Genomic DNA, 15,040 nt, shown 5'->3' on the forward strand with positions numbered 1-15,040 from the left:
TAAAGATGACTATTATCAATGTAAAACGAATTTGATAGAAAATTCCCTGGTGAGGAAGACTCTCTTCCAATTCCAGGACTATCAGATACTAGGTTTCAGAATTGTTCTAGAGCCAAAGCAGACTTGACATCTTTTGGTGTGTGCTAGGAACAATGACTCCAATTAGATTTTCAAGTTGAAGCCTTTTTTTATACCTTCCCCAAATCACTCAGGGGTGATAAGAAACATATTTATATGTGCATACAAAATGCAGTCTGTGTCCTTCACAGCCAGAAACAGGGCACCTCCGGCTTGGAGATCAGAAAATCCCGGGCCTGTGGGCCCCTCACTGTCCTTGCTTCTAAGCTCTCCTGCAGCTGTAAACAGTCGTTTTCCATTATGCCAGCAGGTAGGGCAAATGTGCGCTGGGAAAAGAGGCAGTGACGTGCATCGCCTTTCCTGGCGGGGGCTGGTGTAATAGATTCCAAGAAAGTAGGAAACCACATGTTTCTCCACTGTTTGCAATTTCACGGTGACCTAATGACAGCGGTCACGTGGAAGCTCCTTTGTAAGCTTGAGCAAAAAGCAAAAGCAGAGCTGCCTGACTTCTTTAAAAAATGTTTTTATTTTATTTTTTTGCTTTTTAGGGCTGCAACTGCAGCATATGGAAATTCCCAGGTTAGGGGTCCAACTGGAGCCACAGTTACAGCACCTCAGGGTCCGAGCCAAGTCTGCGACCTACACCACAGCTCACTGCAACGCTGGATCCTTAACCCCTGAGGGAGGCCAGCGATTGAACCTGTGTCCTCATGGATACTAGTCAGATTCTTTTCCACTGCGCCACAATCGGAACTCTGTTTGTTTTTGTTTTTAAGTAGGGAAAGTAAGAATTTCCTGCCCAAACCACAGCCTATAGTTGGTCTTCCCTAATGGAGTTATGAGGGTTGGGGGCGGGAGGGGGGGAGGTTGGGGTTGACTAGTCATATGGTTATGGTCTGAGGCTCCAAATCCAGAAAGGGATTCTTCATTGAACTTTATTTCAAGCATCTCAAAATTCAAAAGCCATTCATAAGCGAGAACTGGCCTCATCCCCAGACACGGCTGGTGTAGTATTTGCTGTTCCCTTTCCATGCTATGCTTATTTCTTTTGCCTGGAATTACCTTCTTGGTTGCTTGGTAAGCTGCCACCCTGTTCTTCCATGCCCAGTTCTAATAATTTTATGAAGACTTGAGTAATCACACCCCATGCCAAATTTTACTCACTGCCTCTTGACTGTGCTCAAACTGATTGTTTAGTTACACTGGCACAAGTTGGTGACTTCCCTTTTTCTTTTCTCTTTCTTTTTAGGGGTGCACCTGTGGCATATGGAAGTTCCCAGGCTAGGGGTTGAATCGGAGCTGCAACTGCCGGCCTACACCACAGCCACAGCAACACCAGATCCAAGTGGCGTCTGCGACCTACACCACAGCTCACGGCAACGCCGGATCCTTAACCCACTGAACGAGGCCAGGGATTGAACCCACATCCTCATGGATTCTAGTGGTATTTGTTATGGCTGAGCCATGGTGGGAACTCCATGACTTCCCTTTTTTTTACTTCCTTTTCTTACGAGGTTATGTTCTCTTTAAGGACCATGAGAACCATGAACTTGGCTTATTTCTCTTATCTAATTGCATGGCAGAAAGGTTGTGAGGAAAGACTCTGGTATGCTCTGCCTAGTTGGCTTTTGCCTTTCCTAACTTTGTGATCTATGGCTCCTCATCTGTAAAATGGGCAAATTCAGTACCTACCTTATAGAGTTGTTATGACAAGTGGATTCATCAATGTTAAGCACTTAGAGAAAACAGTACCCAGTATATTTTCTGTGTTAGCCAATTATTATTATCCTTTTGTTGTTGTTATCCTGCCCTGGGCATTTGGAAGTTCCTGGGCCAGGGATTGAACCTGCACCACAGCAATAATAATGCCGGATCCTTAACAGTCAGGCCACCAGGGAACTCCTTATCCTTTTATCTCACAGAGTGCCTAACCCAACACCTACATTAGCTGCTCAATACACGTTTGTCAAAGGAATGAGCTGATGAGGGAATTTTAGAACTTTTTAAACAGAGTACTAATTCAGTAAAAATCACCTCACCCATTTCCCTTAATACAGATTAGCACATTGCTTTTAACTTAAATATGCCTCACTTTAAGAAAACACAAATGGAAAACTTAGCATTTCAAAGCCATTGCTAATCACCAAAGCACTTGGTAAAGAAATCTTTCTGCGAATATTTTCTGTTGCTAGCCACTCCTTTGATACAGATACAGATGCTTAACTGATTAACACACGAATCTCTCTTCAGACAAATTGACAACTAAAAGGTTGACAACCACTGTCCTTTGAGGTTTGCTCACTCATATTTAACATGATAAAGCAAGTCAATAGAAAGAGAATATTTAAAGAGTTCCCATCCTGGCTCAGTGGTAATGAACCTGAGCAGTGGCCAAGAGGAGAAGGGTTCCATCCCTGGCCTCGCTCAGTGGGTTAAGGATCCGGCAATGCTGTGAGCTGTGGTGTAGGTCACTGATGTGACTTGGATCCCATGTTGCTGTGGCTGTGGTGTAGGCCGGCAGCTGCAGCTCCGATTGGACCCCTAGCCTGAGAACTTCCATATGCCGCCTGTGTGGCCCTAAAAAGCAAGAGAGAGAGAGAGTATTTAAATAAACGGAATTTGATTTAAATATTTTTCCCAGGAAAATAAAACTGTCATACTGGGTCAGGCCAGCATCTTTCTTGGAAAGTTCCCAGAGGAGTGTCTTGTGGCAGGGCCTGGATATTATCGATCAGGAATATTCTTCCACACCAGGAAATGTCTTTAAATTCGACAACTGGGGAGCACTTGGCCCACATGTGTAGAAAGAACACTTCACCTGCTTGGAAATTCACATTTTCCTTTAGGCCTGTCCATTCCACATCCAGGAAAAAGGAAGGCTGTAGAGTGACTTGAACTCTGTCATTCTCCCCAGGCTTGGAGGCTCACATCTGCAGTTATTCTTTAACAGGTATCAGGTGTCTGGATGGGCTGCAGGGGAAACAGCTGGCAGGGAAGCATCCCTTTAAACAGGCTGTGTCTCCAGGACACCTGGCTGGGCTGTGTCTCCACTCTGGCTCACTCTTTGGCAGAGAAACCTGATAAGCCAGCAGGTCTCCTGCTGGGCTCCCGCCCCATCCCCTGCCGCGCAGTTCCACCATCTGTAGCACGGAGGAGGGGAGCCTGGAGGGGGGGCCTCTTCAGGCTAAGTGGGTGTAACTTGGGAACTGAGGAGGAGCAGGACAGGAACTGGCAGGGCTGGGGGAGGGAAGAGGGCGTCAAGGGCAGGCGGAGGGTTGTGTGAGAGTTGCCTCTGCCTCCTGGTGCAGAGCGAGGAGGTGGCTATTAATGAAGAGACAAGGCAGGTGGAGTGGAGCGGGCAGGGCGGGATCGAAGAGGACAAGTAATTGGTCTCGCTCCGGGTTTAGTGCTGCGCGGCGTTGCGCTCTCCCAGATGTTGTCCGGTTGCCATGGCGGCGGGGCAGGGGTAAGGGCGGTGGAGCAGGGGAGCCGAGGCCGCAGGAGGCTTTTTGCTCTGTGTGAATACTGATTACAAGAGCTTCACATGTGGAGCACTTGTGTAATGGGCTTTTAAACTTCTCCATCCTCTGCATGCAGGGCTAGCTTTTGCTCCCCGGGAAGCCTGACAGCACCCAGATTAGCAAGATAAATCCACCGTGGGGCTGTGGGGCCATTTGTTTAGTGAGAATTTAGGAAGGGGTTATTAAACAGGGAAAGAAGGAGAGGAGAAGGCTGGAATGACAAAACAGGATTTCTATGGGTCACCTGTAAGGGAGGTTTGGTTGTATAGGGGCTTTATTTAGAGTAAAATCCCTTAAGGAAATAGCCGGTCAGTTTTTAGATGAAAAATGAATGTCTGTAAGTAAAGGAAGGTAAACACTCTCCCCTTTCCCCAATCTGGGTGCCCTGAGGAGTCAGGTATCTGCAGGAAGCTTCAGCTTCAGGGGTGGAGTGGGGCTTGAGGAGGTAACCCACAGCCACTGGAAGGGAAGCAGTGATGGCATGAAATTGGCAGCAGTGCCCAGCCTTCCTGGATGAGCAGTGCCGTTAAAGCATGCCAAGCCACAGGAAATTACAGCGGCTCTGGGCTGCCAGGAACTCTATTCCAGGTGCCTGCTGGTTGTGTTCCCTCGCTGGGGACCTGCCTTTCTGCCCTTCAGACAAAGGAGGCTTCTGATGGCCAAGGATCAGGTCAATCTGACCATTCAGTGGATCCCTGCAAAGTGTTTGTTGCTATGTGGTTTCCACATCCTAAAATGTGCAGTGGGGCCGTGGTGTCCACTCATAGGCCATCACTGCCTCGTTTCTCTGGGTGCCTTGGTTTCCCTGCCAAACAAAACAGAGCTTGAGCTAGGGCCCTGAGCTCTGATGCTTGCCACATGTTCATCTGGGGTCTGCTCAGCTTTGGAGTCATTCTGCAAAACTGTTACCTGACTCATCTCAATTAACAGCAACAAAAAGCAGGCTTGTTGGAAGTTTCTGTATTCTGAGAATGCTAAACCCAAAACCTCGAACATGAATTGAACCCCAGGGCTGGACAATGCAGATGAAGACCTGTTCATTTATTCCATAAATATTTACACAGTGTTATTGGGGACTGTGCAAGCTGGATGGGGAGGTGGGTATGTCACAATGAGCAAGGCAGATGGATCGCAGGGCTTGGGGAACTACGGTCAAGTGGGAGAGACAGACAAAAGAGAATTGAACATGGAGTTCCCGTTGTGACGCAGTGGAAATGAACCCGACTAGTATCCATCAGGATGTGGGTTTGATCCCTGGCCCGGCTCCCTCAGCGGGTTAAGGATCTGGCATTGCCGTGAGCTGTGGTAGGTTGCAGATGTGGCTCAGATCTGGCATTGCCGTGGCTGTGGTGTAGGCCAGCAGCAGCAGCTCCGATTTGACCCCTGCCCTGGGAACTTCCATATGCTTCAGGTGTGGCCCCAAAAAGCAAAAAAAAAAAAAAAAAAAGAGAGAGAGAATTGAACAGAGGAACTGCTCAATGATGAAGTGTGGCAGATGCTGTGAAGGAGCAAGCAAGCAAGGAGCTGAGCTTGGAAAGAGCAAGAGAGATGGGCCCTGCTTCGGACGGGGGGGCGGGGGGGGGGTGGTCAGGGAAGCATCTCTGAGGAAAGAGGAAAAGCTGATGTAACAGGACGAAGGGCTCCTGTGTTGTCCACCACACAGGAAGCCAGGTTTCGGTGGTGGGGAGTTGGCAGCAAAGTAAAGGTTTCTTGCAGAGCGCCCAGCAAGGGGCATGGCAAGCTTCAGAGCCACTCCACCGGGGTCTTTGAATCAGGGGTGTTGTTAAAGGAAAAGAACAAAGGGGCTGGGATTAATCAAGGGCTCCTGACATTTCTGTGACATTTCTTCACCGTGGTTTGGGGAGCCCTGGTTTGCAGTTCTGTGGCAAGGCGACCCAGGGCTGGGCTGGGCTGGGCTGGTCTGGAGGTGCCTGTGAGCTCACCTTGCCCTGGAGAAACAACGTGAGTTTGTGCATTACTGATGGTTTCTACACCCGAAATGTTAGTGCATCAACAATGTTCACAACAACCGCGATTGTAGTTACTCAACTCTGGTGGATTCGTGTCTGGTTAGCACAGGATGGAGGTCAGAGAGGACAAGAAAGGGAAGGAAGTTTTGGATGGAGAGATTCATCCTAAGCTTGATGGGGGAACTGGGTTTTAGGGGGAGTTGGATTTCACTGAGGCCGGAAAGGTGTGAAGGATGAGACAAGAGTTCCCCGCAGCCAGCCCTGGCCCCCGCCGCCCCCCATCCTACTTGGGACCAAGGGACAGTGTCACAGCGTTTGGTCCCGTGTGTCCCAAGATGAGACCACTGACCACTGGTTTCCTCTTCATTTGGATGGAAAGTCCTGGGGGATGGAACTCCACTGTGCAGTGAGCGGCCTCCGCGGAGATTCACCTGGTCTAAAAAGAACAGATTTCCTGGATGGGCCCTCGCATCAATATGGCAGTCCTCGAGTCTTTGATTTAGAGGTTAATTCTTGCTCCTTTAAACACATCATCTACCTGAAGTCATTTCCTCTTCTTGCAGAGGCTGTAGAAAATAAAGAGGTTTTCAGTTGTTGTGGTAATAAAAAGTTGGTACAATGGATGCTAACATGCTTTTATATTGACTCTCTTTTAGATGAACTGGCAAGTGAAAACGTGAAAGTGTAAGTTCCCCACCACGTCGGATCCAGCTCAGGGTGGAAGAGGAGGTCAGGGGAGTGTGCAGAGAGCCAGCTCTTCGGGAGTTTGGCTTTGACATCCGGGAGGATGCGCTGGAGTCTACCCCCCCCCCACACACACACAAACACACACACCACCTGGGGGAGATCTGAGAGCAAGAGAGGGTCCCCTGTTCAGAAAGGAACATTTTTCTGGCCTCTATCAATTCCAGGTGTACAACTGGTCTTCTGACCTTGGGCATATTTCAAGGACATCGCTTCATTTATTCTGATAAAAATTTTATCCCCGGGGAGGAGATTTTCGCTGGTATTAAGGGAGGGAAACCCTGGTAGAAGCCTATGCTTTGCATGTTCAGAAGCAAAGTGTGGTGGGGGCAAGAAGAAGAATGGAGGAGAGACAGAGACAGAGAAACAGAGAGAGAGAGAGACAGAGAAAGGGAGTCAGAGAGATAGCGAGAGACAGAGATGGAGAGACCAAGAGAGACAGAGATAGAAACAGAGAGACAGAGAGAGAGACAGAGAAACAAAGAGACAGAGATAGAGATAAGAGACAAAGAAACAGAGAGAGACAGAGAGACAGAGACAGACAGGGAGAGACAGAGAGAGACGGAGACAGAGCCAAAAGAGACAGAGACAGATAGACAGAAAGATAGAGACAGAGAGATAGAGAGACAGAGAGACAGAGACATGGAGAGCAATACAGAGAGAGATATGCCACCTGAGGAGTGGCCTGGGTGATGTCAACACCACCTCCACCTCCGGCTCCCGCCTTCTTTGTTTGAACACTAGGCTGGCTTCCTCTGCACCATCAGAGCTGGTGGTCCCCCTTCCCCAAGTCCATCTATGAACCTGGGGCCTCCTCACCCAGTGGTGCTCCCTGAGCCCCCTCGAGGGAGAGCGATGGGTTTCTGAGTGCAAGGGCTCCATTTACTCAAGGCAGACAAGCCTGGGAATGGAAGGGCAAGGTGATGAAAGAAGCCTGTTGACGGATATCGCCTGACCTGGAGCCCTGATTAAAAACCCCCAAAGGAAGGGAAGTGAAATTGAGCAAGGCTAAAACACTAAATGTGGCTACGCCCCAAGGAGACTTGCCAGCTCAGGGTCGGTACCTTCAGGGGAGCAGAGCCCCGGGCTCCCTCTCGGCCTGTGCTGTGTGCCTTGGACTTTTGTATCAGTCATGGGTGAAGGTTTATTTTCCTTTGCCCTTGTTCCTATTAGAGTTTGGTCCCCTTGAATAGGGCAGCCCCTCGGCCCCATTCCCACCGCCCCACCCAGCCCCGCCACGAGTCAAGTTCATCTCCCTCACGGTCAAAGTTCTAGGCGCTCTTCAAACGAAATTCAGCACATCATACATGCTGGTTTGGTTTGCTTTTTTTTTTCCCCACAAGCATTGTGCTTTCTCTCTCTAGGCCTATTTTTGAGGAAGACACACCCTCTGTTATGGAAATAGAAATGGAAGAGCTTGATAAGTGGATGAACAGCATGAATAGAAATGGTATGTGATGTGGAATAACCTACAGTTGATTATTCTCTGCTGTCCAGCTGCCCGGCTTTGTAACTATGCCATAAATCCTGGGGCGGGTCCCTCTGAGCCCACCCAGCATCTCTGGCACATGCAGGGGGCAAGCCTGGGGTCTGACCATGCTGAACATGCAGTTTAATTATTGCCTCAGTTTTCACCACTTGTTTGTATTTTTGCACAGTTTTTCAGATGGTCTTTCTCAGGAAGAAAATGGTCTTTTTCTCAAGCCAGGAAATCTGAGACCAAACAGTATGGAATAAGTTAGCACCTGATAGAGTATAGAATTTAGAGAGCTGTGATTTTAACCAGGATATAGATGAAAAACTTTATCCAAATAGTTTACATCCATCTCCACTAATAGACACTAGCCATATGTGTCTAACTTACAATTTTAAAATTAAATAAAATTTAAAATGCTGTTCTTTAAGCACTCTAGCCAAATGTGAGGGCTCAGTAGCCACCTGTGGCTAACAGCTACTAAATCATACAGCACAAATCAGGAACATTCCTGCCATTGCAGGAAGTTCTGTTGGATGCTAACAGAGACTGACATAAATGGCCAATTATAACTTAATTCCTGATTGATATCTGGGAGTAATTGTAGTATATGTTCCTAACTTTTCACTGAATCAATATTTGGACTTAAAAATGATAGCTTGTTTTTCTATTTTTAATTCCTTTAAAAAAATCAATAAACTATTTTAATGCTCATGTTAATACAATCCACTATTTATGTTATCATAGTAACATTTATCTTGGGAGTTCCAGTCATGGCTCAGTGGTAATGAACCCGACTAGTATCCATGAGAACACGGGTTCAACCCCTGGTCTCACTCAGTGAGTTAAGGATCCCACATTGCTGAGGCCGTGGTGTTGGTCTTAGACAAGGCTTGGACACTGCGTTGCTGTGGCTGTGGTGTAGGCTGGCAGCTGCAGCTCCAATTTGACCCCTGGCCTGGGAACTTCTATATGCCATGGGTGTAGCCCTTAAAAAAAAAAAAAAAAAAGACAAAAAATTATCTTTAAAAAAATACCCTGGGATCTGTCTGATTCAACAATCTACAATTGAGTTCTCAAATCCAGATACTTGTTATTAGAATTTTTGAACCAGAGGCTCATCCTAGATGAGCTTTCCAAAAGCTTAAAATCACTTAACTGTCTTGAACAGTTTTTTGTAGTCCAATATTGAGGAAAGAATGACTCTGAAAAGCATTTGAAGGCGTACGGCGGGTCTTCCTAGTAATTTCCCTAAAGGTAGGATTCACTTTTCTAGTTCATATAAAGATAATATACAAATCCACAATTAGAATACTCTGAAAACAATGACAAGACAAAACCTAAACACAACAAAAGGTATCCCATGCTGGAATGAGGAAAAAAAAAAACAAAAACAAAAAGTTTTTTCCACCACCCAGAGACAATCCCTCTTAGTATTCCGGTGTATTTCCTTCTGAGATCATCGTAAGACAAAACCATGATCCCGTCAAACAGAAAATGGCAAAAGCATTTCTATTCTATTCGACAACTAAAGCAGAGGTGTTTTTTTGTTTTTTTTTTTGGTCTTTTTAGGGCCACATCTGCAGCATATGGAAATTCCAGGCTAGGGGTCCAGTCAGAGCAATCAGAGTTGCAGCTGCTGGCCTACACCTCAGGCACAGTAACTTGGGATCCTTTAACCCACTGAGCAAGGCCAGGGATAGAACCCTCACCCTCGTCCTCATGGATACTAGTCAGGTTCGTTACTGCCAAGCCACGATGGGAACTCCCAGAGAGTTGTTTTGACACATAGAGCCAGTGGACCGCCCTCCCCACCCCACCCCCTTTAAAAACAGCAGCAGTGTCCTAGGAGAGGATCCTGATGACTTTAAGAAGGTCACTTTTCCCCCACGTTACCTGTTTCTTTCCATCATCGTGCCCCTGGGTGCCCATCGAGACCTCGGGTGAAGCAGTTTTATTCCAGCGTCTACCCTGACCCTTGAGGATTCCGGCCTTTGGAGCCACAGTGGGGTTCTCCAGGGACTGGGTAACCAAGCAGTGATCAATCATGACCTTTCCAGCGGGGCCAGAGGCACGTTGAAGTCTTGCAGCTGGGCTGTTAGTGCTTTTTCCATTGCAAGAACCTTGCTATCATTCATCTCTTAACCCCTGGAGCTCCCTGGTGAGGCCGTTTCTGCACAAGTAACCCTACAGGTCAGCGAAGTGAGATGCTTAACTGCGTGAGTTTTGTGGATAAAACACAGACTTTCCGTGACTAACAATGAACGTGCTTTTATTCTGTCCTAGCCGACTATGAAGGTTTACCTACTTTAGAGGAAGAAAAAGAACCAAACCACAACAGCCCAAGGTACTTCTAATTTCTATCACAGATTCTATGTGAGTGTGGCAGCGGGGAAGGGCAATCACAGTCTCAGACTTTTGCTCACCTTCTCTACCGATGGATTTGTTTTGTTTTGTTTTGTGTCTTTTTGCCTTTTCTAGGGCTGCTTCCCGCAGCATATGGAGGTTCCCAGGCTAGGGGTCTAATCGGAGCTGGAGCCACGGGCCTACGCCAGAGCCACAGCAACACGGGATCCAAGCCTCGTCTGCGACCCACACCACTGCTCAGGGCAACGCAGGATCCTTTACCCACTGAGTGAGGCCAGGGATCGAACCCGCAACCTCACGGTTCCCAGTCGGATTCATTAACCACTGGGCCACGACAGGAACTCCTCTACTGATGGATTTTATGTGACAGTTTACATGGGTGAATATTGGTGTGGAGAAATGGGAGTATGAGTTACAGAAAATAGAAAGGAACAAAGTAAATATCCCAGTGACTCTTTATCTTTAGAAGGAAATTAGTACCGACATTTTCTTACCCTTCTAAAGAGACACTGTTGAGTCGGCTTCTGTATTAGTCATAAAGCTTTCTGATTATAACAAACCCTAGGTTTGTTTACATTGGATGAATAAATGCTTGGTAAGGAAAACAGGTGGAGGTGATGATCCCAAAGGGGTAACTCAACACAAATGAGAAAAATGAAGGATGGGAGCTCCCACTGTGGCTCCGCGGTAACAAACCCAACTAGTATCCATGAGGACTCAGGTTCAATCCCTGGCGTCACTCAGTGGGTAAAGGATCTGGTGTTGCAGTGGCTGTGGTGTAGGCCAGCAGCTACAGCTCCAATTCCACCACTAGCCTGGAAATTGACATATGCCTTGAGTGTGGGTCTAAAAGAAGACAAACAAAAAACAAACGGACAAACAAAAAATCCAGAAGATAACTTCACCTGGATTGGATTCTTAAAGTAGAGAAATTAAATGAGAATTTAAAACCTCGTATTCCATTCTACCACTAGGTGGCCCTGCTCGATAGAGGATTTTAGTGCACTGGGCCTGCTTTAGCATTTTGAGATCTTGTTTCAACTTTATCTTTTGGGAGGATAGAAATTACCATGTTTGGGTTTTTCTCTTTTCTTTTTTTTTTTTTTTTAGGGCCACACCGTGGCATATGGAACTTCCCAGGCTAGGGGTCAAATAGGAGCTGCAGCTGCTGGCCTATATCATAGCCACAGGAGCACTGAATCGAGCCCCGTCTGTGACCTACACCACAGCTCATGGCAATGCCAGATCCTTAACCCACCGAGGGAGGCCAGGGATTGAACCTACGTCCTCATGAATACTAGTTGGGCTCGTTACTGCCCAGCCACAAAGGGAACTCCTGTTTGGGTGTTTTTGATCAGAGGATCCTTTGGTCAGGACGTGGGATGTGTTGGCAGGAAATAGGAGTGATGATTCAGCAAGTGGAAGGCTTATTCCACAGAACACTGCTGAGATTGGAGGTGGGGGCACTGAATTGTTGTCAGGGTGACTCAGAGATGACCAGCGAGCAGGGAACTTGACTGAGCCTGTAACTGAGGTATGACGTGCTGTCAGAATAAACAGAATAAACTTTCACAGCAGGATAAATAAATACTCTCCACCTTCTCTCCCTCCGTGTCAACCAAAGATTGTGTGCCTGTCACCTTAAATACGTCCAGAGTGCAGTCACTTGTCATAAGCAGTTCCTGAAGCCCAAGCATTGCAGGAACAATGATGGGGGCCCTTGTTCTGCTTCCTCCCCTAAACTGTACCCCAAAAGTCAGGCCACTACAATCTTACCTCCTCTCCAATGCAGAAATCTACATCTTATTATAGATGTCCGTCGTGGTTATCTCTGCAGGTATTTGCATGTTAAAACTCATCACTGGTTCAGAAAAGAGTCGAGCCTATTTAAATGAGAAATCAGATGTGAACAAACGGATCAAAGAAAAAAATGCTGGTGGAGCATCGTGAAGGACATGACAAAGGAATATTTTCCTTGCACTTCTACCTAAAAACGAATCACTACGTGTGTTCAGTGTAGGGCTCAGATGCCCAGCCAAACCTTATAAATATCTTATTACTGTATCTCTGACAGGCACCCTCAAAAGATGTGAAATGTCAGTGGTTTTTATATCACTGCCTCTCGTTCTTTGAAATTACTGGCAACATAGAAGAAACTTAACCTTGGAGAATTGTATGGTGGTAAAAGAGTCTTAGAAATCATATTTTTAAAATACCAAGAGGCTGGGCTTTAAAACAAGGGCTGGCCTATTTCTGCCTATAAGGCAAAAGGCCTTCACCTATTCAGAAAGTTGCTTTATGCTACGTTAGTTTTCGTGTGCATGTATGTGTCTGTTTATTAAAGGGCCACACCTGCAGCATGTGGAAGTTCCCAGGCCAGAGGTCGAATCGGAGCTACAGCTGCTGGCCTACACCACAGCCACAGCAAGAAGCGATCCAAGCTGCGTCTGCAACCTACACCACAATTCATGGCAACTCCGGATCCTTAACCACTGAGGGAGGCCAGGTATCGAACCCATGTCCTCTCAGATACTAGCTGGATTCATTACTACTGAGCCACAATGGGAACTCCAGTACAGCAAGTTTATGATGAAGCTCAATCTAGAGAAGAGTCTCTTTTTAAATTGCATGTTCATTTTCTTTTATTAATTCGTTCAAAGAAAAGAGATATTCCATAAATGAAAAGACAAGTCAGAGATTTTTAAGAACACTCAGCAGCAAGAAAGCCAGCCCCCATGAGGCTGATCTATAGAGGTGACCGATGTATCTGTCATTCAGTGCAGACATGAATTGCAAGAAAACAGCAGTTTTGTGTGAACTGTTTTGGCCACTCCACTCAAGTAAATCTCTGTGGCCGCTATGACATTATGAGTTTCTATCCTCGTTTTCTCTCTAGTCCCTCAAGCCCTTTAAAAGTCAACAAGTGTTAAATATTAAGTGCCAACGGATTTCCCTCAGACCTGAACTAAGTAGTATGGGCACTAGATTGCAATTTATAATCCTGCAATCCTCAAATGAGATTGTTAACGTGTCAGTGTGTGTGTGTGTGTGTGTGTGTGTGTGTGTGTGTGTGGCCAGTGAGAGATGTACTAAATTCAAGAGACCACAGCATTGCTTGAAGAGTGGCCCAGATGATGTCTATACCCTGGGCATGATCTATGTGTCTTGGATCAATTCTAGGCCTGGCTCTGACGTTAGCCAGATGCTCGTCTCTTTAATTCCACCCAGGGCCAGGCCTCTTACGGGAAGGATAAAGGACATTATATTGATGAACAGCAAGAGAGCGTGATCTAACTGTCACGTGACTTTGTGCTAACCTGAACTCTGCCCTCCCTCCGCCCCCCAACCCAGTTCCGGAGCATCATGACACAAGAAAAGCTTAGCAGAGGTTTCTTGCTTCTTCGGAGACAGGCAGCATTAGCTGCGGTCATAAAGAAGGATTGTTAAAAGATAAACCAGTCAGAGGGACAAAGAGGGTTTATCTGATCCTGACTACAACCAAGGGGAGGTTATGAAACGAGCTGTTGGAATTGCACCTCCTCATTTAACTGGGAGCATTCTGATTAGACACTTTCTTTAAAATGATGCTTTTTAATCCATTCAATTTGTTTTTACAGTTTGTAGGTCTGTTACTATACAGCTTTGGGGAGAGTTGTCCCACATTCTTAAAATATCTCTACAACACTTCGAGGAAACTCACTAATGCCACTGTCATAGATAAGTTACTAAAACCGTACGAATTAACATTGAGGCAAGCAATAGAGGTTTGAAGCGAGCTGATTTATTTTATTTGCTGCAAGTCTGTGCAGTTTGCCAAGGTATTTTTAACAGGGAACTCCAGGATTTGCCAGAGCTGAAAACGTCTTAGCTGACTTGATCGTTTCTCAGAGATCAGAGATAAATAGCCACAAAGATGGCAGAGAACACGTCTAACTAAATAATGGAATGAGAGTGAGAGGGGATGATGGCTCCAGGCTTGAGGGCGGGTAGGGGGCCTGATCCTAGGTTGCTGACTGGCTCACAGGCCTGATAGCCATCTCACAGCCAGTGACAGTTGCCTGTGAGAGTTGCAACACTAGGAATGACCTGATGTACCACAGCTGAGGCAACTTGTCCCCTACACTGGGACGTCTCTGCTGTGGCGGGCCTGCCACCTTGTCAGTGCACAGATCTAGAAGGACATCAGCTATATGCACTAAGTACCAGGAATGAGGTCCTGTGCTCATTGGTGCCTTATTTTGTTTTTATAATTATGTTTTTTTTTTTTTCTTTGGTTTTGGTTTTTGCTTTGGCTTTTTATCTTTTAAGGGCCACACCCTCGGCATATGGAGGTTTCCAGGCTAGGGGTCTGATCGGAGCTGTAGCTGCTGGCCTACACCACAGCCACAGCAATGTTGGATCTTTAACTCACTGAGCAAGGCCAGGGATCGAACCTGCAACCTCATGGTTCCTAGACGGATTCATTTCCACTGCACCATGACAGGAACTCCAATTATTATTATTATTATTTTAATGTATAAAGATCAGGAGGAATTATTTTTTTCATGACTTACTTGATTCTACAATTTACTTCCTTTTTTTTTTTTTTTTTTTTTTGGCTTTTCAAGGCCACACATATATGGAAGTTCCCAGCCTAGGGGTTGAATCAGAGCTGAAACTGCTGGCCACAACCACAGCCACAGCAATGTGGGATCCAGGCCATGTCTGTGACCTACAGCACAGCTCACGGCAATGCTGGATCCTTAACCCACTGAGCCACTGAGAGAGGCCAGGGATTGAACCCATGTCCTCATGGATACTTGTCAGGTTTGTTACCACTGAGCCACAACAGGAACTCCTTATTGGTGCTTTAAATGCATGGGTTCTGGTTGGTGGGCACTCACACG

The 15,040-nt window shown here is 46.5% G+C and overlaps 2 protein-coding genes across 5 annotated transcripts in view; one reads left to right on the forward strand and one right to left on the reverse strand.

Moving 5' to 3' along the window:
* The window catches only part of TMEM154 (transmembrane protein 154), a 42,279-nt gene that overhangs the window by 20,524 nt on the left and 6,715 nt on the right, over positions 1–15,040 (forward strand). For both annotated transcript variants that reach the window (XM_003482422.4, XM_021101510.1), the window contains exons 4-6: positions 6,226–6,253; positions 7,678–7,763; positions 10,074–10,134. In XM_003482422.4, coding sequence (XP_003482470.1) covers positions 6,226–6,253; positions 7,678–7,763; positions 10,074–10,134 — 175 coding nt within the window. The remainder of the gene's footprint in view (positions 1–6,225; positions 6,254–7,677; positions 7,764–10,073; positions 10,135–15,040) is intronic.
* Positions 4,620–15,040, reverse strand: part of LOC110262137 — a 101,687-nt gene continuing 91,266 nt past the window's right edge. For all 3 annotated transcript variants that reach the window (XR_002346728.1, XR_002346729.1, XM_021101511.1), the window contains 2 exons: positions 11,931–12,037; positions 4,620–6,135 (listed from right to left, as the gene is read on the reverse strand). Coding sequence is in view for 1 of the 3 variants with exons in the window: in XM_021101511.1 (XP_020957170.1) it covers positions 11,951–12,037 (87 nt within the window). In the remaining 2 variants the exon portion in view is untranslated. The remainder of the gene's footprint in view (positions 6,136–11,930; positions 12,038–15,040) is intronic.

Source organism: Sus scrofa, chromosome 8 (genome assembly GCF_000003025.6).
Source record: "Sus scrofa isolate TJ Tabasco breed Duroc chromosome 8, Sscrofa11.1, whole genome shotgun sequence".
Lineage (NCBI taxonomy): Eukaryota > Metazoa > Chordata > Mammalia > Artiodactyla > Suidae > Sus > Sus scrofa.